The following is a 23,696-nucleotide window of genomic DNA, read 5'->3' as shown; positions in this document are numbered from 1 at the left end:
ATGTCAGTGTATAATGGAGGTCACCCAGCTCTCCCAGTATCGTGTATGTCAGTGTAATGGAGGTCACCCAGCTTTCCCAGTATCCTGTATGTCAGTGTATAATGGAGGTCACCATCTCTCCCAGTATCCTGTATGTCAGTGTATAATAGAGGTCACCCAGCTCTCCCAGTATCCTGTATGTCAGTGTATAATGGAGGTCACCAGCTTTCCCAGTATCCTGTATGTCAGTGTGTAATGGAGGTCACCATCTCTCCCAGCATCCTGTATGTCAGTGTAATGGAGGTCACCCAGCTTTCCCAGTATCCTGTATGTCAGTGTGTAATGGAGGTCACCATCTCTCCCAGCATCCTGTATGTCAGTGTATAATGGAGGTCACCAGCTTTCCCAGCATCCTGTATGTCAGTGTGTAATGGAGGTCACCATCTCTCCCAGTATCCTGTATGTCAGTATAATGGAGGTCACCAGCTTTCCCAGCATCCTGTATGTCAGTGTATAATGGAGGTCACCAGCTTTCCCAGCATCCTGTATGTCAGTATAATGGAGGTCACCCAGCTCTCCCAGCATCCTGTATGTCAGTGTGTAATGGAGGTCACCCAGCTCTCCCAGCATCCTGTATGTCAGTGTATAATGGAGGTCACCAGCTTTCCCAGCATCCTGTATGTCAGTGTATAATGGAGGTCACCCAGCTCTCCCAGCATCCTGTATGTCAGTGTATAATGGAGGTCACCCAGCTCTCCCAGCATCCTGTATGTCAGTATAATGGAGGTCACCAGCTTTCCCAGCATCCTGTATGTCAGTATAATGGAGGTCACCCAGCTCTCCCAGCATCCTGTATGTCAGTGTGTAATGGAGGTCACCCAGCTCTCCCAGCATTCTGTATGTCAGTGTATAATGGAGGTCACAAGCTTTCCCAGCATCCTGTATGTCAGTGTATAATGGAGGTCACCCAGCTCTCCCAGCATCCTGTATGTCAGTGTATAATGGAGGTCACCCAGCTCTCCCAGCATCCTGTATGTCAGTATAATGGAGGTCACCAGCTTTCCCAGCATACAGTTTGGGACCTTATAAGTGGGAAAAGGGGAAGTTGCTGGAAGTGCGGAGCCTGAGATGTCTGTCTGGCAGGTCCTAAAGAGATGAATTGTAGCTGCAAGAAACCGTCATGGAGGCCGGGGCCGGATGCAGAGGAAAAGGGACCCGTCAGATCAAAGAAGACGTCACCTGGGAGTCCCTGTATAATGATTTTGTATTCAGTGGAACATTATTTGGCAGGGGTGCAACACCGATCTATGCCGCAATACACACACTGCTTCTTTCTAATAACCCGAATCTTGATAAAAGCCCCCCCCCAGGGCTGAACTGAGTGAGGGGGGGGGGGCGCTTTTATCAAGATCCACCCTGTTGCCAAAATGACCTAGAAACTGCCCTGGTGCCACTGCTCCCTCCTCAACAGGTGCTGGTGTGTCACCCTGCCCTGAACCACGGCCTCTGCCCGCTGCATTGCTTGGAACCCCACCCCCTCGTCCTCGATCCTTACCCCTGGGCTTCACCGTTTTATGGACACTGCGCAGTTAAAGGAAACCTGTCACCCCCTGTGCTGGGCAGACAGGCTCCCGACCCCCCGTTAGAGCCCCCTATACTCACCTGATCCCGCCAAGTCCCGCGTCCTGAGCCGGTCGGGTCACGGAGATATCAGCGCCCGAAGCCCGGCGCGTCCGCTGACATGAGAGTCAGATGCCCATAGAGAAATAATGGGGAGTCCAATGCTCCGTCAGGTCCTCTTTAAGACTGAAATAGCTGGACTAAAGATCACAGCAAGCGAAGAAAATATATTACTCAGACTACTTTTGGAGGTAGTCGTATAGAGTCTGTGTGTAAGTGGTGCTATGTGGTGTATGCCACCCTCTTACACAGGACAATAAGCAGTGAGCTTGGATATGGCTACACTATATAATAAAGCAACCCTGATGGCTGGCTGCAGATGAGAAAATATACTGGTCACACTAGTATTCAGAGGTTGTCCTATAGTCTATGTGTAAGTGGTGGTATATGGTGTATGCCACCTGTTACACAGGACAATAAGCAGTGAGCTTGGATATGGCTACACTATATAATAAAGCAACCCTGATGGCTGGCTGCAGATGAGAAAATATACTGGTCACACTAGTATTCAGAGGTTGTCCTATAGTCTATGTGTAAGTGGTGGTATATGGTGTATGCCACCTGTTACACAGGACAATAAGCAGTGAGCTTGGATATGGCTACACTATATAATAAAGCAACCCTGATGGCTGGCTGCAGATGAGAAAATATACTGGTCACACTAGTATTCGGAGGTTGTCCTATAGTCTATGTGTAAGTGGTGGTATATGGTGTATGCCACCTGTTACACAGGACGATGAGCAGTGAGGTTCTATGCAGCTGTACTACAAATCACAGCAATATAATGTAGTACAGCAGCAGCACCAGCCACAAAATCATATAAAAGTACTGAGGACTACTTTGGGGTGTGTATGCAACACCTAATGTCCCCTTTCTGCCAGCAGCCGATCACCACAGTGTGCTGCTGAAATCGTGGTAGCTGCACTGCAAGTCCCAGCCAGCAGTCTGGAGTACTCCCAAAAAATTAAGATTTAAGCCCTTACAAGGGCTGTTTGGTTCTTTCTCTAGTTTTTTCTGCCTACTGGAACGCTAATTCCCTCCCTAACGCTCTCCCTGACAGACAGCAGCTCTCTCCCTAATCGCTTGCAGCTTACATGTGAGCCGAAGCCCCCCGGGCGAGATTTTTATATGGCAGGGTCATCTGATCTGGCCAACCAATCGCTGCTATCGACATGTATGGGTCCCACGTCATCACAGGATGTACCAAAGAGTCTCCTGCATGTTGATTGGCTGAGAAATAGCGCCCAAACTTACAGGAAATGGATGATGCCATTTTCTCGAGTTTTGCGAGAAGCTCGTCCAAGTAACGAGTACCATCAAGTACCCTAATACTCCATCCAGTACCCTAATACTCGAACCAGCACCAAGCTCGGACCAGCATGCTCGCTGATCACTAGTCCCTTGGGATCCTGTCACGGTAGTCCTGCGTGAAAAAAAAATTACCCACCCAGACTATTGGTACCGCCACCCACAGAAAGGGGAAAATGACCTAAGGTGTGTAGGTGCTGGTGTAATAAGGACTGAGTCCCAGTAGAATGAATAGAACAGCTTTACTGAACAGTCTCTTAGAAATACAGAACACTATGATGATAAATAGCTTATCTGGATGCAGAATGGTGTTCACTGGATCTATGCTGGAAGACACTTGCTGATATAAGAGAGGTAGCTGTAGCGGTGCTTGTGTAGTTTAGAGTTGAGCATTGAAGAGAAAAGGAGTTTGTCAAAGGAGTCCCCACCCAAAGTAGTTGTGTGTGCTCTGCCGGAACTTTAGAGAGATACTTGAGAGATACTTGTGCCTGTGTTTAGACTGTGTTGTCTGATCACCTTTTTCACTACAGTGTCGGGGGACCCGTCCTTATAGGGTGACACAAGCCCCAGTCGTTGTTACCAGGGTTTAGCTAAGTGTCTGAAATTATCCGGTGTCACCTGCGCAGCAAGATAGAGTACATAGACCTTTGCTCTATTCGAGTCAGTTCCCCTTGTAGCCTAGGATACTGCCCTGCACTTTGTGGAGTGGTTCTCATCGTGGACTGTGTTATTCCCCAACTTTTCCTCCTTGTAGTATCTAGAACAGCATAGTGAGAGCAGTAGATAGACTGAAGAAGTGGAGTGTGCCTAGTTGCTTCATACGCGTGTGTCTCAACATTACTTCACACTAGACCACACTGAACTGATTTCCTGTCCACACGGGGCTAACCAGCTATACCCCCCCCCCCCAGCAGCAACTATTGTATCAGTCATTGGTGTATACACTGCACCTGCCCTGCTATACCCCCGCCCCCTAGCAGCCACCATTGTATCAGTCATTGGTGTATACACTGCACCTGTCAGGGTATACCCCCCCACACACACATACACAGCCACCATTGTATCAGTCATCGGTGTATACACTGCACCTGTCCTGCTATACCCCCCCCCCCCCTAGCAGCCACCATTCTATCAGTCATCGGTGTATACACTGCACCTGTCCTGCTATACCCCCCCCTAGCAGCCACCATTCTATCAGTCATCGGTGTATACACTGCACCTGTCCTGCTATACCCCCCCCTAGCAGCCACCATTGTATCAGTCATCGGTGTATACACTGCACTTGTCAGGGTATACCCCCCCACACACACATACACAGCCACCATTCTATCAGTCATCGGTGTATACACTGCACCTGTCCTGCTATACCCCCACCCTTGCAGCCACCATTGTATCAGTCATCGGTGTATACACTGCACCTGTCCTGCTATACCCCCGCCCCCCTAGCAGCCACCATTGTATCAGTCATCGGTGTATACACTGCACCTGTCCTGCTATACCCCCGCCCTTGCAGCCACCATTGTATCAGTCATCGGTGTATACACTGCACCTGTCCTGCTATACCCCCCCCCCCCCCAGCAGCCACCATTGTATCAGTCATCGGTGTATACACTGCACTTGTCCTGCTATACCCCCCCCCCCAGCAGCCACCATTGTATCAGCCATCGGTGTATACACTGCACCTGTCCTGCTATACCCCCCCCCCCAGCAGCCACCATTGTATCAGCCATCGGTGTATACACTGCACCTGTCCTGCTATACCCCCGCCCTTGCAGCAACCATTGTATCAGCCATCGGTGTATACACTGCACTTGTCCTGCTATACCCCCCCCCCCCCCCCCCCCAGCAGCAACCATTGTATCAGTCACCGGTGTATACACTGCACCTGTCCTGTTATACCCCCCCCCCCCAGCAGCCACCATTGTATCAGTCATCGGTGTATACACTGCACTTGTCCTGCTATGCCCCCCCCCCCCCTAGCAGCCACCATTGTATCAGTCATCGGTGTATACACTGCACTTGTCCTGCTATACCCCCCCCCCCCCCCCCCCCCCCACACACATACACAGCCACCATTGTATCAGTCATCGGTGTATACACTGCACCTGTCCTGCTATACCCCCCCCCCCCCAGCAGCCACCATTGTATCAGTCATCGGTGTATACACTGCACTTGTCCTGTTATACCCCCCCCCCCCAGCAGCCACCATTGTATCAGTCATCGGTGTATACACTGCACTTGTCCTGCTATACCCCCCCCCCACACACATACACAGCCACCATTGTATCAGTCATCGGTGTATACACTGCACTTGTCCTGTTATACCCCCACCCTTGCAGCCACCATTGTATCAGTCATCGGTGTATACACTGCACTTGTCCTGTTATACCCCCACCCTTGCAGCCACCATTGTATCAGTCATCGGTGTATACACTGCACTTGTCCTGTTATACCCCCCCCCCCCCCCTTGCAGCCACCATTGTATCAGTCATCGGTGTATACACTGCACCTGTCCTGCTATACCCCCCCACACACACATACACAGCCACCATTCTATCAGTCATCGGTGTATACACTGCACCTGTCCTGCTATACCCCCCCCTCCCCCCAGCAGCCACCATTGTATCAGTCATCGGTGTATACACTGCACCTGTCCTGCTATACCCCCCCCCCCCCCCTAGCAGCCACCATTGTATCAGTCATCGGTGTATACACTGCACTTGTCAGGGTATACCCCCCCCCACACACATACACAGCCACCATTGTATCAGTCATCGGTGTATACACTGCACCTGTCCTGCTATACCCCCCCCCCAGCAGCCACCATTGTATCAGTCATTGGTGTATACACTGCACTTGTCCTGCTATACCCCCCCCCTCCCCCCAGCAGCCACCATTGTATCAGTCATCGGTGTATATACTGCACTTGTCAGGGTATACCCCCCCCCACACACATACACAGCCACCATTGTATCAGTCATCGGTGTATACACTGCACCTGTCCTGCTATACCCCCCCCCCAGCAGCCACCATTGTATCAGTCATCGGTGTATACACTGCACCTGTCCTGCTATACCCCCCCACACACACATACACAGCCACCATTGTATCAGTCATCGGTGTATACACTGCACCTGTCCTGCTATACCCCCGCCCCCCCAGCAGCCACCATTGTATCAGTCATCGGTGTAGACACTGCACCTGTCAGTGGTTTGATGTCGTGGCCGGTCCCGCTCGCAGAGCTCACACATTTGCTGTCATCTGACTTCCCCTGCCGGTGTGTTCTGTGTGAGAAGAAGCTGAACAGGAAGCGTTACCCCTGGGAGCGACATGTGGTGTCCAGCCCTGTGGTTATCTGCTGACCCAGATATATCGCACCAGGTCCGTGCACCCCAGACACTAGATGACTCTCCTACTAGCCTGATATAACACATGTTAAGGCTATGTTCACACTACGTATATTTCAGTCAGTATTGTGGTCCTCATATTGCAACCAAAACCAGGAATGGATTAAAAACACAGAAAGGCTCTGTTCACATAATGGTGTAATTGAGTGGATGGCCGCCATATAATGGCAAATATTTGCTGTTATCTTAACACAACGGATGTTGTATTGAAATAATGGCCGTTATTTACTGTTATATGACGGCCATCCACTCAATTTCACCATTGTGTGATCAGAGCCTTTCTGTGTTTTTAATCCACTCCTGGTTTTGGTTGCAATATGAGGACCACAATACTGACTGTAATATACGTAGTGTGAACCCAGCCTAAAGGGGAACTCCACCCACAATGTATGGTGAGCTCATCTTCTGCCTTATGACCCTGGGATTCCCGCACTTCTTACTATCATAGAACTGCAGTGTAATATAGGATGGCAGTCACTTCAGTCACGTCTAGGGGAATGTGTGTAATTTGGATATATGTGTGTGTGTGTATATATATATATGCGATGCCCTGGCCCCTAGGGGCCACTTCCGCAGTGCAGATGTTGTGAGGGTGCAGGAACCAGGGCAGCTGTAGGATATAGTGTGGTCACGGTGTAGGCACGAGGGTGATACAGCTGAGAAGCTGGCTCCTGACCCTGCGGGAATACTGGGCATGCGATTCTTCGTTGTCCTTAGTCAGGGCACCAATTATCTCACCAATGCCAAGGGTCAGAAACAACGGTAGTTGTATATTTATTGTAACGGTGGTAACTAGTAGCAACAGTCTCTCCGGATGCAACCGGGAATAAGGCAGAGTAATGGGTGATGCTGCAATAGGCTGTGAGAGTAACGTGCTGGATGATGGGAGTAGTAGTGATACTGAGGATAAGATGCTGGGTGGAATGGAACTGAGATGAATACTTGCTGTTGATGATTAGAGAAGATGATGATGAGAGGAATGACTGAAGAACGGCACCCAGATCTGGAGAATAGATGAGAATCTTGAGGACTTGAGAACAGAGCACAGCCAGGAACACTTCTGGTAATGCTGCAGCAGATACCGCAGGGCTGCGGCCTTGTGACACAGGAGCAACAGCAACACACAACCTATCCCCCCTGTGGTAGGAGATAGACTGAGGTAGAACAGAAAGTCACATGGTAACCCCAGCCAAAGCTCGATGGCCATTGGGGTTACCATGGAGGCAGGGGCAGTCACGTGACATCCAGCCATTGCATCATCACACCATTAGGCACATACAGAGAAATATACATGAGAAGTACCATACTTGAACACTAGGAGGCGACATGATACCTTTAGGCACTGATACCTGAATATACATACAATAAATGAATGGAATAGCAGACCTGAATACTGAGAAGGGGGACACAATACACGCAGTTTGCAGTGGGCCATAGCTTTCCAGAACAGAACTGGTTATAATAAAAGTGTGAGGATAAGAAGGCCTGTTCTGGGACACTGTATGTGTATATATATATATATATTTGTTCTAGTCACTGACAGACAGCAGGTACTGAGGGGTATGTAAGGGTAAATGTGATATCTGCTGTCTCACTGTGCCATCGGCCTGTGTAGAGTCAGTAGGTCTGGTCACCCCCCTTTCCCGGGCCAATCAGCTTCTACCAACTGTCTCCTCATTCCCCAGAGCCAATCAGAGCTCAAGTTACCTCAGGCCTCTCTCTGCCAATGGGAAACACTTCCTGCAATGTGTATATAGGGGGATAGTGCAGGTCTGGTCCTTCTTTCAGACTTTTTGTGTTTTCAGCGAGAATTATCTGCCCTGTATAACAGCTAGTCACTGCTCATGCCTGTCCTGTATAACAGGTAGTCACTGCTCATGCCTGTCCTGTATAACAGGTAGTCACTGCTCATGCCTGTCCTGTCCTGTATAACAGCTAGTCACTGCTCATGCCTGTCCTGTCCTGTATAACAGCTAGTCACTGCTCATGCCTGTCCTGTCCTGTATAACAGCTAGTCACTGCTCATGCCTGTCCTGTCCTATATAACAGCTAGTCACTGCTCATGCCTGTCCTGTCCTGTATAACAGCTAGTCACTGCTCATGCCTGTCCTGTCCTGTATAACAGCTAGTCACTGCTCATGCCTGTCCTGTATAACAGGTAGTCACTGCTCATGCCTGTCCTGTCCTGTATAACAGCTAGTCACTGCTCATGCCTGTCCTGTCCTATATAACAGCTAGTCACTGCTCATGCCTGTCCTGTCCTGTATAACAGCTAGTCACTGCTCATGCCTGTCCTGTCCTGTATAACAGCTAGTCACTGCTCATGCCTGTCCTGTCCTCTATAACAGCTAGTCACTGCTCATGCCTGTCCTGTCCTGTATAACAGCTAGTCACTGCTCATGCCTGTCCTGTCCTGTATAACAGCTAGTCACTGCTCATGCCTGTCCTGTCCTATATAACAGCTAGTCACTGCTCATGCCTGTCCTGTATAACAGGTAGTCACTGCTCATGCCTGTCCTGTCCTGTATAACAGCTAGTCACTGCTCATGCCTGTCCTGTCCTATATAACAGCTAGTCACTGCTCATGCCTGTCCTGTATAACAGGTAGTCACTGCTCATGCCTGTCCTGTCCTGTATAACAGCTAGTCACTGCTCATGCCTGTCCTGTCCTATATAACAGCTAGTCACTGCTCATGCCTGTCCTGTCCTGTATAACAGCTAGTCACTGCTCATGCCTGTCCTGTCCTGTATAACAGCTAGTCACTGCTCATGCCTGTCCTGTCCTATATAACAGCTAGTCACTGCTCATGCCTGTCCTGTCCTGTATAACAGCTAGTCACTGCTCATGCCTGTCCTGTCCTATATAACAGCTAGTCACTGCTCATGCCTGTCCTGTCCTGTATAACAGCTAGTCACTGCTCATGCCTGTCCTGTCCTATATAACAGCTAGTCACTGCTCATGCCTGTCCTGTCCTGTATACCAGCTAGTCACTGCTCATGCCTGTCCTGTCCTGTATAACAGCTAGTCACTGCTCATGCCTGTCCTGTCCTATATAACAGCTAGTCACTGCTCATGCCTGTCCTGTCCTGTATAACAGCTAGTCACTGCTCATGCCTGTCCTGTCCTATATAACAGCTAGTCACTGCTCATGCCTGTCCTGTCCTGTATAACAGCTAGTCACTGCTCATGCCTGTCCTGTATACCAGCTAGTCACTGCTCATGCCTGTCCTGTCCTGTATAACAGCTAGTCACTGCTCATGCCTGTCCTGTCCAATATAACAGCTAGTCACTGCTCATGCCTGTCCTGTCCTGTATAACAGGTAGTCACTGCTCATGCCTGTCCTGTCCTATATAACAGCTAGTCACTGCTCATGCCTGTCCTGTCCTGTATAACAGCTAGTCACTGCTCATGCCTGTCCTGTATAACAGCTAGTCACTGCTCATGCCTGTCCTGTCCTATATAACAGCTAGTCACTGCTCATGCCTGTCCTGTATAACAGCTAGTCACTGCTCATGCCTGTCCTGTCCTATATAACAGCTAGTCACTGCTCATGCCTGTCCTGTCCTGTATAACAGCTAGTCACTGCTCATGCCTGTCCTGTATAACAGCTAGTCACTGCTCATGCCTGTCCTGTCCTATATAACAGCTAGTCACTGCTCATGCCTGTCCTGTATAACAGCTAGTCACTGCTCATGCCTGTCCTGTCCTGTATAACAGCTAGTCACTGCTCATGCCTGTCCTGTCCTGTATAACAGCTAGTCACTGCTCATGCCTGTTCTGTCCTTTATAACAGCTAGTCACTGCTCATGCCTGTCCTGTCCTGTATAACAGCTAGTCACTGCTCATGCCTGTCCTGTCCTGTATAACAGCTAGTCACTGCTCATGCCTGTCCTGTCCTGTATAACAGCTAGTCACTGCTCATGCCTGTCCTGTCCTATATAACAGCTAGTCACTGCTCATGCCTGTCCTGTATAACAGCTAGTCACTGCTCTTGCCTGTCCTGTCCTGTATAACAGCTAGTCACTGCTCATGCCTGTCCTTTCCTGTATAACAGCTAGTCACTGCTCATGCCTTTCCTGTCCTGTATAACAGCTAGTCACTGCTCATGCCTGTCCTGTCCTATATAACAGCTAGTCACTGCTCATGCCTGTCCTGTATAACAGCTAGTCACTGCTCATGCCTGTCCTGTATAACAGCTAGTCACTGCTCATGCCTGTCCTGTCCTGTATAACAGCTAGTCACTGCTCATGCCTGTCCTGTATAACAGCTAGTCACTGCTCATGCCTGTCCTGTATAACAGCTAGTCACTGCTCATGCCTGTCCTGTCCTATATAACAGCTAGTCACTGCTCATGCCTGTCCTGTCCTGTATAACAGCTAGTCACTGCTCATGCCTGTCCTGTATAACAGCTAGTCACTGCTCATGCCTGTCCTGTCCTATATAACAGCTAGTCACTGCTCATGCCTGTCCTGTCCTGTATAACAGCTAGTCACTGCTCATGCCTGTCCTGTCCTGTATAACAGCTAGTCACTGCTCATGTCTGTCCTGTATAACAGCTAGTCACTGCTCATGCCTGTCCTGTCCTGTATAACAGCTAGTCACTGCTCATGCCTGCCCTGTCCTATATAACAGCTAGTCACTGCTCATGCCTGTCCTGTATAACAGCTAGTCACTGCTCATGCCTGTCCTGTCCTATATAACAGCTAGTCACTGCTCATGCCTGTCCTGTCCTGTATAACAGCTAGTCACTGCTCATGCCTGTCCTGTATAACAGCTAGTCACTGCTCATGCCTGTCCTGTCCTATATAACAGCTAGTCACTGCTCATGCCTGTCCTGTCCTGTATAACAGCTAGTCACTGCTCATGCCTGTCCTGTCCTATATAACAGCTAGTCACTGCTCATGCCTGTCCTGTATACCAGCTAGTCACTGCTCATGCCTGTCCTGTCCTGTATAACAGCTAGTCACTGCTCATGCCTGTCCTGTCCTATATAACAGCTAGTCACTGCTCATGCCTGTCCTGTCCTATATAACAGCTAGTCACTGCTCATGCCTGTCCTGCCCTGTATAACAGCTAGTCACTGCTCATGCCTGTCCTGTCCTATATAACAGCTAGTCACTGCTCATGCCTGTCCTGTCTTGTATAACAGCTAGTCACTGCTCATGCCTGTCCTGTCCTATATAACAGCTAGTCACTGCTCATGCCTGTCCTGTCCTGTATAACAGCTAGTCACTGCTCATGCCTGTCCTGCCCTGTATAACAGCTAGTCACTGCTCATGCCTGTCCTGTCCTATATAACAGCTAGTCACTGCTCATGCCTGTCCTGTATACCAGCTAGTCACTGCTCATGCCTGTCCTGTCCTGTATAACAGCTAGTCACTGCTCATGCCTGTCCTGTCCTGTATAACAGCTAGTCACTGCTCATGCCTGTCCTGTCCTATATAACAGCTAGTCACTGCTCATGCCTGTCCTGTCCTATATAACAGCTAGTCACTGCTCATGCCTGTCCTGTATAACAGCTAGTCACTGCTCATGCCTGTCCTGTCCTGTATACCAGCTAGTCACTGCTCATGCCTGTCCTGTCCTATATAACAGCTAGTCACTGCTCATGCCTGTCCTGTCCTGTATAACAGCTAGTCACTGCTCATGCCTGTCCTGTCCTATATAACAGCTAGTCACTGCTCATGCCTGTCCTGTCCTGTATAACAGCTAGTCACTGCTCATGCCTGTCCTGTCCTGTATAACAGCTAGTCACTGCTCATGCCTGTCCTGTCCTGTATAACAGCTAGTCACTGCTCATGCCTGTCCTGTCCTGTATAACAGCTAGTCACTGCTCATGCCTGTCCTGTATAACAGCTAGTCACTGCTCATGCCTGTCCTGTATAACAGCTAGTCACTGCTCATGCCTGTCCTGTCCTATATAACAGCTAGTCACTGCTCATGCCTGTCCTGTCCTGTATAACAGCTAGTCACTGCTCATGCCTGTCCTGTCCTATATAACAGCTAGTCACTGCTCATGCCTGTCCTGTATAACAGCTAGTCACTGCTCATGCCTGTCCTGTCCTGTATACCAGCTAGTCACTGCTCATGCCTGTCCTGTCCTATATAACAGCTAGTCACTGCTCATGCCTGTCCTGTCCTGTATAACAGCTAGTCACTGCTCATGCCTGTCCTGTCCTGTATAACAGCTAGTCACTGCTCATGCCTGTCCTGTATACCAGCTAGTCACTGCTCATGCCTGTCCTGTCCTGTATAACAGCTAGTCACTGCTCATGCCTGTCCTGTATAACAGCTAGTCACTGCTCATGCCTGTCCTGTATAACAGCTAGTCACTGCTCATGCCTGTCCTGTCCTATATAACAGCTAGTCACTGCTCATGCCTGTCCTGTCCTGTATAACAGCTAGTCACTGCTCATGCCTGTCCTGTCCTATATAACAGCTAGTCACTGCTCATGCCTGTCCCGTGTACTGCTCTATGCCCCCCACATGTAGTGACAATTACCATCTATGGGCAGGTACTCTTACCTTGTGGGGTTGGGCAGTGTATCCTCCTGACCTGTGACTGGTTGCTATGGGAGCTGTGATTGGTTAGTATGTTAGCTCGTACTGGTTGCTATGGGAGCTATGATTGGTTAGTATGTTAGCTGTTACTGGTTGCTATGGGAGCTGTGATTGGTTGCTATGGGAGCTGTGATTGGTTAGTATATTAGCTAATACTGGTTGCTATTGGAGCTGTGATTGGTTGCTATGGGAGGTGTGATTGGTTAGTATGTTAGCTAATACTGGTTGCTATGGGAGCTGTGATTGGTTAGTATGTTAGCTGGTACTGGTTGCTATGGGAGCTTTGACTGGTTGCTACAGAGATTCTTCCCCTTCATATTCATATTTAGGTGATGGGGCCCGGTCTTCGAGGATCGGGCCGGTCTGGTGACTCTGGGGATTTCACAAGATTTTGTTGCGTAATTTCTCTAACGTTGTAGATTAGGGAAGTGAGAGGACGATGCAGAACGTCCATTATTTCCTCACCAGGATCCGCCTTCCCTATGGTGGATACACTCCGCAGTAAGAAGTACCCAACAAGCAGCTGCCCCCTCACAACCTCCAGGCTTGAACTTGTCCCAAGATGTTCATCCACGGCTGCCTCACCCCAAAATGGTGGACAACAAGGACCTTCTGAGCAGGGGCCTAACTAGGACTTATGGGGCCTCATACCCTGCTTCCCCGAATATAAGGCATCGCCGAGGATTTACAGGATAGTTTAAAATAAGACGCCCCCCCCCCGAAACTACTACACAGTATATACATATATAGTAAATGTTCTCCCTTTTGTAAATTCTTCTATATAGAAATATAACGCCCAGCGCAGCTACCGGAGCGAAAATTAATAAAAGACACGGTCTAATTTTCACGGAAATGCGATAGCAAAACAATATAGGCCCCATGGATGCTAGTGTCTGCGTATGAAACCCTACCCCCATCCCGAGGCGCACTATCCGCAGCACGTTATCTGTAGTGCACTATCCGCAGCACGTTATCTGCAGCACATTATTCACAGCACATTATCTGCAGCACACTATCCACAGCATATTATATGCGGGAAATTATCTGCAGCACACTATCCACAGCACGTTATCTGCAGCACATTATCCACAGCACATTATCCACAGCACGTTATCCGCAGCACGTTATCTGCAGCACATTATCTGCAGCACGTTATCTGCAGCACATTATCCACAGCACGTTATCCGCAGCACATTATCTGCAGCACATTATCTGCAGCACATTATCTGCAGCACATTATCTGCAGCACATTATCTGCAGCACGTTATCTGCAGCACATTATCTGCAGCACGTTATCTGCAGCACATTATCCACAGCACATTATCCACAGCACGTTATCTGCAGCACGTTATCTGCAGCACATTATCTGCAGCACGTTATCTGCAGCACATTATCCACAGCACGTTATCTGCAGCACGTTATCTGCAGCACATTATCCACAGCACGTTATCTGCAGCACGTTATCTGCAGCACGTTATCTGCAGCACGTTATCTGCAGCACGTTATCTGCAGCACACTATCCGCAGCACATTATCTACAGCACGTTATCTGCAGCACATTATTCACAGCACGTTATCTGCAGCACGTTATCTGCAGCACATTATCCACAGCACGTTATCTGCAGCACGTAATCTGCAGCACATTATCCACAGCACGTTATCTGCAGCACGTTTTCTGAAACACATTGTTCCACATTTACTAAAGCTTCTTACATGCATGCTATAATGTACTGGAGTTATCAGCCAGACTCCCCCACAGCACCTATAGCCCCCCCAGTCTTGTCTCTATAATACTATACACTTCTGGGTCTGCTATAAGAGGGAACAGAAGGATGGATAGATAGAAGGATGGATAGATAGATAGATAGATAGATAGATAGATAGATAGATAGATAGATAGATAGATAGATAGGAGATAGATAGGAGATAGATAGGAGATAGGAGATAGATAGATAGGAGATAGATAGATAGGAGATAGATAGATAGATAGATAGATAGATAGATAGATAGATAGATAGATAGGAGATAGATAGATAGGAGATAGATAGATAGGAGATAGATAGGAGATAGATAGATAGATAGATAGATAGGAGATAGATAGGAGATAGATAGATAGATAGATAGATAGATAGATAGATAGATAGATAGATAGATAGGAGATAGATAGGAGATAGATAGGAGATAGGAGATAGATAGATAGGAGATAGATAGATAGATAGGAGATAGATAGATAGATAGATAGATAGATAGATAGATAGATAGGAGATAGATAGATAGATAGATAGATAGATAGGAGATAGATAGGAGATAGATAGATAGATAGATAGATAGATAGATAGATAGATAGGAGATAGATAGATAGGAGATAGATAGATAGATAGATAGATAGATAGATAGGAGATAGATAGATAGATAGATAGATATATAACAAGAATCTCCACGGCACTCCAAAGTGATCAAAAAAAATTGTGATTTATTCCATGGTGAAACAGCACAGCAAAGTGTCAAATAGCGACGTTTCAACAACCTCCGTCGTCTTTTTCACGCTTGAAAAAGACGACGGAGGTCGTTGAAACGTCGCTATTTGACACTTTGCTGTGCTGTTTCACCATGGAATAAATCACAATTTTTTTTGATCACTTTGGAGTGCCGTGGAGATTCTTGTTATATACCTAGCCAAGTCGTGGTCTCGACTGTCCGCTGGCACCCAACACACCGTGGAAAAGGTGGTGCCGCTCCAAGATTCGATATATCTAGATAGATAGATAGATAGATCGATAGATAGGAGATAGATAGATAGATAGATAGATAGATAGATAGATAGATAGATAGATAGGAGATAGATAGATAGATAGATAGATAGATAGGAGATAGATAGATAGATAGGAGATAGATAGATAGATAGATAGATAGGAGATAGATAGATAGGAGATAGATAGATAGATAGATAGGAGATAGATAGATAGGAGATAGATAGGAGATAGATAGATAGATAGATAGATAGATAGATAGATAGATAGGAGATAGATAGATAGATAGATAGATAGATAGATAGATAGATAGATAGATAGATAGGAGATAGATAGATAGATAGATGGTAGATAGATAGGAGATAGATAGATAGATAGATAGGAGATAGATAGTAGATAGATAGATAGATAGATAGATAGATAGATAGATAGATAGATAGATAGGAGATAGATAGGAGATAGATAGATAGATAGATAGATAGATAGATAGATAGGAGATAGATAGATAGATAGATAGATAGGAGATAGATAGATAGATAGATAGATAGATAGATAGATAGATAGATAGATAGATAGGAGATAGATAGATGACATATCACTTACTGGATATTAGGAGGGTCAGGCAAATGACGGGGAGCGGCCAGGTCATGGCTCCTCAGGTATGATAAGTGTTGGGTGGTCTTGTTGGGGTCTCTGGAATGGTATTGCCCAGTTGTCACCCACCATGAAGTGCTGGTTGATGGATCTGCCTGGTGTCCTCTTCCTCCGCTCTAGAGTTCAGTCCTCATTGTGAAACAGATCTGTGTCCTTCTCTAAGAGGAAGTGAGAGCGTTCACGACGAGCCCGGTCCGTGCACCAGGTCATCAGGCCAGAAGAGGAGGCAGGGAAACCACACACCAAGCCTCGTCACCAACTCAGCTACCGGTGCAGGATGGGTATCGTCCAGGCTAGAAGCCAGGAGGCCATGCTCTACAGGCCCCGATATGGCGCCATATTATCAGCGGTGTCTGTAGATGTATCCGCCATATTATCAGCGGTGTCTGTAGATGTATCCGCCATATTATCAGCGGTGTCTGTAGATGTATCCGCCATATTATCAGCAGTGTCTGTAGATGTATCCGCCATATTATCAGTGGTGTCTGTAGATGTACAGTATCTGCCATATTATCAGCAGTGTCTGTAGATGTACAGTATCTGCCATATTATCAGCAGTGTCTGTAGATGTATCCGCCATATTATCAGCAGTGTCTGTAGATGTATCCGCCATATTATCAGCAGTGTCTGTAGATGTATCCGCCATATTGTCAGCAATCACTGTAGATGTATCCGCCATATTATCAGCATTGTCTGTAGATGTATCCGCCATATTATCAGCGGTGTCTGTAGATGTATCTGCCATATTATCAGCAGTGTCTGTAGATGTATCCGCCATATTATCAGCGGTGTCTGTAGATGTATCCGCCATATTATCAGCAGTGTCTGTAGATGTATCCGCCATATTATCAGCGGTGTCTGTAGATGTATCCGCCATATTATCAGCAGTGTCTGTAGATGTATCCGCCATATTATCAGCGGTGTCTGTAGATGTATCCGCCATGTTATCAGCAGTGTCTGTAGATGTATCCGCCATATTATCAGCAGTGTCTGTAGATGTACCCGCCATATTATCAGCAGTGTCTGTAGATGTATCCGCCATATTATCAGCAGTGTCTGTAGATGTATCCGCCATATTTTCAGCGGTGTCTGTAGATGTATCCGCCATATTATCAACAGTCACTGTAGATGTATCCGCCATATTATCAGCAGTGTCTGTAGATGTATCCGCCATATTGTCAGCAATCACTGTAGATGTATCCGCCATATTATCAGCGGTGTCTGTAGATGTATCCGCCATATTATCAGCGGTGTCTGTAGATGTACCCGCCATATTATCAGCGGTGTCTGTAGATGTATCCGCCATATTATCAGCGGTGTCTCTAGATTTATCCACATGCTCTGTGGTGTGGCAGAGAATATAGAGAGCATGCTCTGTGGCAGAGAGTATAGAGAGTCTGCTCTGTGGCAGAGAGTATAGAGAGTCTGCTCTGTGGCAGGGAGTAGAGAGAGCCTGCTCTGTGGCAGAGAATATAGAGAGCATGCTCTGTGGCAGAGAATATAGAGAGCATGCTCTGTGGCAGAGAATATAGAGAGCATGCTCTGTGGCAGAGAATATAGAGAGCATGCTCTGTGGCAGGGAGTTTAGAGCGCATGCTATGCATGGAGTAGGGGGTGTTATTTCTTTAATAATGATTTGCTTCTTTTCACTGTGATGGCGTCTTCTGATGAGGAGGAGGTGACAGCTGACCGGTCCTCAGAGTACACAGAGTATTGTCAGTGCTCAGTGGTTGACATACATGATTTTGTAATTTTTTTGATCGCCATGACACAACACCCAAATCTGCTGACTGTAAGCATGGACGTGCATGGTAGTGGGCGTCCTCTGTGACACAGCGATCCCCACTTCCTCCTCTAACTTCCCTAAGTAAGGGCCCGTTCCCACTTAGTAAAAGAGGCGGGAGGAGGGGAGGAGAGGAGGGAAGGGGAGGAGGGAGAAGGGAGAGGTAGGAGGGAGGAGAGGGAGGAGTGGAGGAGAGGGAGGAGGGAAGGAAAAGAGGGAGAGGGGAGGAGGAAGGGGGAGGAGAGGGAGGAGGGAGGAGAGGAGAGGGAGGAGGGAGGAGGGAGGAGAGGAGGAGGGGAAAAGGGAGAGGGAAGAGGGAGGAGGGGAGAGGGAGGAAAGAGGAGGGGAGAAGGAGGAGAGGAGGGGAGAAGGAGGAGAGGAGGGAAGAGGGAGAGGAGGGAAAGGAAGAGGGAGGAGGGAGAGGGGAGGAGGGAGAGGGGACAGGGAGGAAAGAGGGGGGGAGGAGGGGAGAGGGAGGAGAGGAGGGAAAGGAAGAGGGAGGAGGGAGAGGGAGGAGGGAGGAAAGAGGGGGGGAGGAGGGGAGAGGGAGGAGAGGAGGGAAAGGAAGAGGGAGGAGGGAGAGGGGAGAGGGAGGAGGGAGGAAAGAGGGGGGGGGGGGGAGGAGGGGAGAGGGAGGAGAGGAGGGAAAGGAAGATGAGGAGGGGAGAGGTAAGAAGGGAGGAGGAGAGGGAAGAGGGAGATGGAAGAGGGGAGGAGGGAGAGTGAGAGGGAGTGGAAGCGGAGGATGGGAGGAGGGAGAGGGAGGAGAAGAGGAGGGGAAGAGGGAGGAGGGGGGGAGGAGGGAGATGGAAGAGGGAGGAGGGGAGGAGGGAGATGGAAGAGGGAGGAAGAGAGGAGGGAAGAGGGATAGGGAGAGGAGAGGGAAGAGGAGGAGAGGGAAGAGGGGAGGAGGGAGGAGAGGAGGAGGGGAAGAGGGGAAGAGGGAGGAGGGGGGGAGGAGGAGGGGGGAGGAGGGAGATGGAATAGGGAGGAGGGGAGGAGGGAAGAGGGATAGGGAGAGGAGAGGGAAGAGGAGGAGAGGGAAGAGGGGAGGAGGGAGGAGAGGAGGAGGGGAAGAGGGGAAGAGGGAGGAGGGGGGGAGGAGGAGGGGGGGAGGAGGGAGATGGAATAGGGAGGAGGGGAGAGGGATAGGGAAGAGGAGGAGAGGGAAGAGGAGACCAAGGGGGAGATTTATCAAAGGGTGTAAAATTTAGACTGGTGCAAATTGCCCACAGCGACCAATCACAGCTCAGCTCCCACAGCAACCAATCACAGCTCAGCTCCAACAGCGACCAATCACAGCCAACCTCTCACAGCAACCAATCACAGCTCAGCTCCCACAGCAACCAATCACAGCTCAGCTCCCACAGCAACCAATCCCAATCACAGCTCAGCTCCCACAGCAACCAATCCCAGCTCAGCTCCCACAGCAACCAATCACAGCTCAGCTCCAACAGCAACCAATCACAGCTCCCACAGCAACCAATCATAGCTCAGCTTTCAGCTCTGGTTAAAGGAAAGCCAAGCTGTGATTGGTTGCTGTGAGAGCTGAGCTGTGATTGGTTGCTGTGGGAGCTGAGCTGTGATTGGTTGCTGTGGGAGCTGAGCTGTGATTGGTTGCTGTGGGCGCTGAGCTGTGATTGGTTGCTGTGGGCGCTGAGCTGTGATTGGTTGCTGTGGGAGCTGAGCTGTGATTGGTTGCTGTGGGCAGTTTGCACCAGTCTAAATTTTACACCCTTTGATAAATCTCCCTCCAAGTGTCCAGTTTAACAAGTAACTGGGAGCCTATAGGAAGTCACTGGGATCAGAGAAGACACCGTCCGAATTACTCATTCACTGGTACTGTACACTCCTGTAAACTGCTATAGAGTTACTGGGATCAGTGAATACTCCATTTGCCTTCCATAATCCACACTCACACTCACACTGTGTTATACAAGTTGGGTTTCATTAGCAATTAAAATAAATTTTTAGAGCACAGTGGGAGGGGGGGGGGGGGGGGTCAGGGATTATGGAAGGCGCACGCTCAGTCCACTAATGAAAATGATTGCATACAAATAGAGATGAGCAAATAGTATTCGGTGGAATAGTACGCTATTCGAGGTGTTCGACTGTGGTCGAATATCCGCGCTAAAACGCAGTTAAAATTCGATTGGCCCTCCCACATTCCCTGGCGCTTTTTTCCAGCCAATAAACATGCAGGGGGGAGGGGCGGTCAGTAGGAGTAGGCAGGACTTTAAAAAAACTCTGTGATTGGCTGGCTAAACCATGTGATCTCTATGTGAATAGAAAGAATAGTGATTTGAGATTTGTGTCACTTGCTGGTTGGAACTAGAGAGGAACAGACTGTAAAGCAGGGAGAGGAAGGTTTTAGGTGACATTAGGTAGGAAGGGACCCTCAAAAGCCTTTGTTAGGGTTAAAACTATAGAAAAACAGACATTTACAAGCTGTTGTGAGACAGGCAGTGTGTATACACTGTATAAGCTGTTGTGAGACAGGCAGTGTGTATACACTGTATAAGCTGTTGTGAGACAGGCAGTGTGTATACTGTATAAGCTGTTGTGAGACAGGCAGTGTGTATACACTGTATAAGCTGTTGTGAGACAGGCAGTGTGTATACATTGTATAAGCTGTTGTGAGACAGGCAGTGTGTATACTGTATAAGCAGTTGTGAGACAGGCAGTGTGTATACTGTATAAGCTGTTGTGAGACAGGCAGTGTGTATACACTGTATAAGCTGTTGTGAGACAGGCAGTGTATATACTGTATAAGCAGTTGTGAGACAGGCAGTGTGTATACACTGTATAAGCTGTTGTGAGACAGGCAGTGTATATACTGTATAAGCAGTTGTGAGACAGGCAGTGTGTATACACTGTATAAGCTATTGTGAGACAGGCAGTGTGTATACACTGTATAAGCTGTTGTGAGACAGGCAGTGTGTATACACTGTATAAGTAGTTGGGAGACAGGCAGTGTGTATACACTGTATAAGCTGTTGTGAGACAGGCAGTGTGTATACACTGTATAAGCTGTTGTGAGACAGGCAGTGTGTATACACTGTATAAGCTGTTGTGAGACAGGCAGTGTATATACTGTATAAGCAGTTGTGAGACAGGCAGTGTGTATACACTGTATAAGCTATTGTGAGACAGGCAGTGTGTATACACTGTATAAGCTGTTGTGAGACAGGCAGTGTGTATACACTGTATAAGTAGTTGGGAGACAGGCAGTGTGTATACACTGTATAAGCTGTTGTGAGACAGGCAGTGTGTATACACTGTATAAGCTGTTGTGAGACAGGCAGTGTGTATACTGTATAAGCAGTTGTGAGACAGGCAGTGTGTATATACTGTATAAGCAGTTGTGAGACAGGCAGTGTGTATACACTGTATAAGCTGCTGTGACACAGGCAGTGTGTATACACTGTATAAACTGTTGTGAGACAGGCAGTGTGTATACACTGTATAAGCAGTTGTGAGACAGGCAGTGTATACACTGTATAAGCTGTTGTGAGACAGGCAGTGTGTATACACTGTATAAGCAGTTATGAGACAGGCAGTGTGTATACTGTATAAGCTGTTGTGAGACAGGCAGTGTGTATACACTGTATAAGCTGCTGTGACACAGGCAGTGTGTATACACTGTATAAGCTGTTGTGAGACAGGCAGTGTGTATACACTGTATAAGCAGTTGTGAGACAGGCAGTGTATACACTGTATAAGCTGTTGTGAGACAGGCAGTGTGTATACTGTATAAGCTGTTGTGAGACAGGCAGTGTGTATACTGTATAAGCTGTTGTGACACAGGCAGTGTGTATACACTGTATAAGCTGCTGTGACACAGGCAGTGTGTATACACTGTATAAGCTGCTGTGAGACAGGCAGTGTGTATATACACTGTATAAGCTGTTGTGAGACAGGCAGTGTGTATACACTGTATAAGCTGTTGTGAGACAGGCAGTGTGTATACACTGTATAAGTAGTTGGGAGACAGGCAGTGTGTATACACTGTATAAGCTGTTGTGAGACAGGCAGTGTGTATACACTGTATAAGCTGTTGTGAGACAGGCAGTGTGTATACACTGTATAAGCTGTTGTGAGACAGGCAGTGTGTATACACTGTATAAGCTGTTGTGAGACAGGCAGTGTGTATACTGTATAAGCAGTTGTGAGACAGGCAGTGTGTATATACTGTATAAGCAGTTGTGAGACAGGCAGTGTGTATACACTGTATAAGCTGCTGTGACACAGGCAGTGTGTATACACTGTATAAGCTGTTGTGAGACAGGCAGTGTGTATACACTGTATAAGCAGTTGTGAGACAGGCAGTGTATACACTGTATAAGCTGTTGTGAGACAGGCAGTGTGTATACTGTATAAGCTGTTGTGAGACAGGCAGTGTGTATACTGTATAAGCTGTTGTGACACAGGCAGTGTGTATACACTGTATAAGCTGCTGTGACACAGGCAGTGTGTATACACTGTATAAGCTGTTGTGAGACAGGCAGTGTGTATACACTGTATAAGCTGTTGTGAGACAGGCAGTGTGTATATACACTGTATAAGCTGTTGTGAGACAGGCAGTGTGTATACTGTATAAGCTGTTGTGAGACAGGCAGTGTGTATACTGTATAAGCTGTTGTGAGACAGGCAGTGTGTATACACTGTATAAGCTGTTGTGAGACAGGCAGTGTATACACTGTATAAGCTGCTGTGACACAGGCAGTGTGTATACACTGTATAAGCTGTTGTGAGACAGGCAGTGTGTATACACTGTATAAGCTGTTGTGAGACAGGCAGTGTGTATACACTGTATAAGCAGTTGTGAGACAGGCAGTGTGTATACACTGTATAAGCTGTTGTGAGACAGGCAGTGTGTATACTGTATAAGCTGCTGTGACACAGGCAGTGTGTATACACTGTATAAGCTGTTGTGAGACAGGCAGTGTGTATACACTGTATAAGCTGTTGTGAGACAGGCAGTGTATACACTGTATAAGCTGCTGTGACACAGGCAGTGTGTATACACTGTATAAGCTGTTGTGAGACAGGCAGTGTGTATATACTGTATAAGCTGTTGTGACACAGGCAGTGTGTATATACTGTATAAGCTGTTGTGAGACAGGCAGTGTGTATACACTGTATAAGCAGTTGTGAGACAGGCAGTGTGTATACACTGTATAAGCTGTTGTGAGACAGGCAGTGTGTATACACTGTATAAGCTGTTGTGAGACAGGCAGTGTGTATACACTGTATAAGCTGTTGTGACACAGGCAGTGTGTATACACTGTATAAGCTATTGTGAGACAGGCAGTATGTATATACTGTATAAGCTGTTGTGAGACAGGCAGTGTATACACTGTATAAGCTGTTGTGAGACAGGCAGTGTGTATACACTGTATAAGCTGTTGTGAGACAGGCAGTGTGTATATACACTGTATAAGCTGTTGTGAGACAGGCAGTGTGTATACTATGTATAGGCTGTTGTGAGACAGGCAGTGTGTATACACTGTATAAGCTGTTGTGAGACAGGCAGTGTGTATACACTGTATAAGCTGTTGTGAGACAGGCAG

At 47.8% G+C, this 23,696-nt stretch overlaps 1 protein-coding gene across 1 annotated transcript in view; it reads right to left on the bottom strand.

Moving 5' to 3' along the window:
• Window positions 1–16,489, bottom strand: part of TYROBP (transmembrane immune signaling adaptor TYROBP) — a 45,780-nt gene extending 29,291 nt beyond the window's left edge. Inside the window, exon 1 of the mRNA XM_069947754.1 lies at window positions 16,290–16,489. Coding sequence (XP_069803855.1) covers window positions 16,290–16,335 — 46 coding nt within the window. The 5' untranslated portion in view covers window positions 16,336–16,489. The remainder of the gene's footprint in view (window positions 1–16,289) is intronic.
• Between the last annotated feature and the right edge of the window lie 7,207 nt (window positions 16,490–23,696).

The sequence above is a fragment of the Dendropsophus ebraccatus genome, chromosome 12 (genome assembly GCF_027789765.1).
Source record: "Dendropsophus ebraccatus isolate aDenEbr1 chromosome 12, aDenEbr1.pat, whole genome shotgun sequence".
In the NCBI taxonomy this organism is placed as follows: Eukaryota; Metazoa; Chordata; class Amphibia; order Anura; family Hylidae; genus Dendropsophus; species Dendropsophus ebraccatus.
Note: the sequence above shows the minus strand (reverse complement) of the source record. Positions and strands in the feature narration are given on the sequence as shown.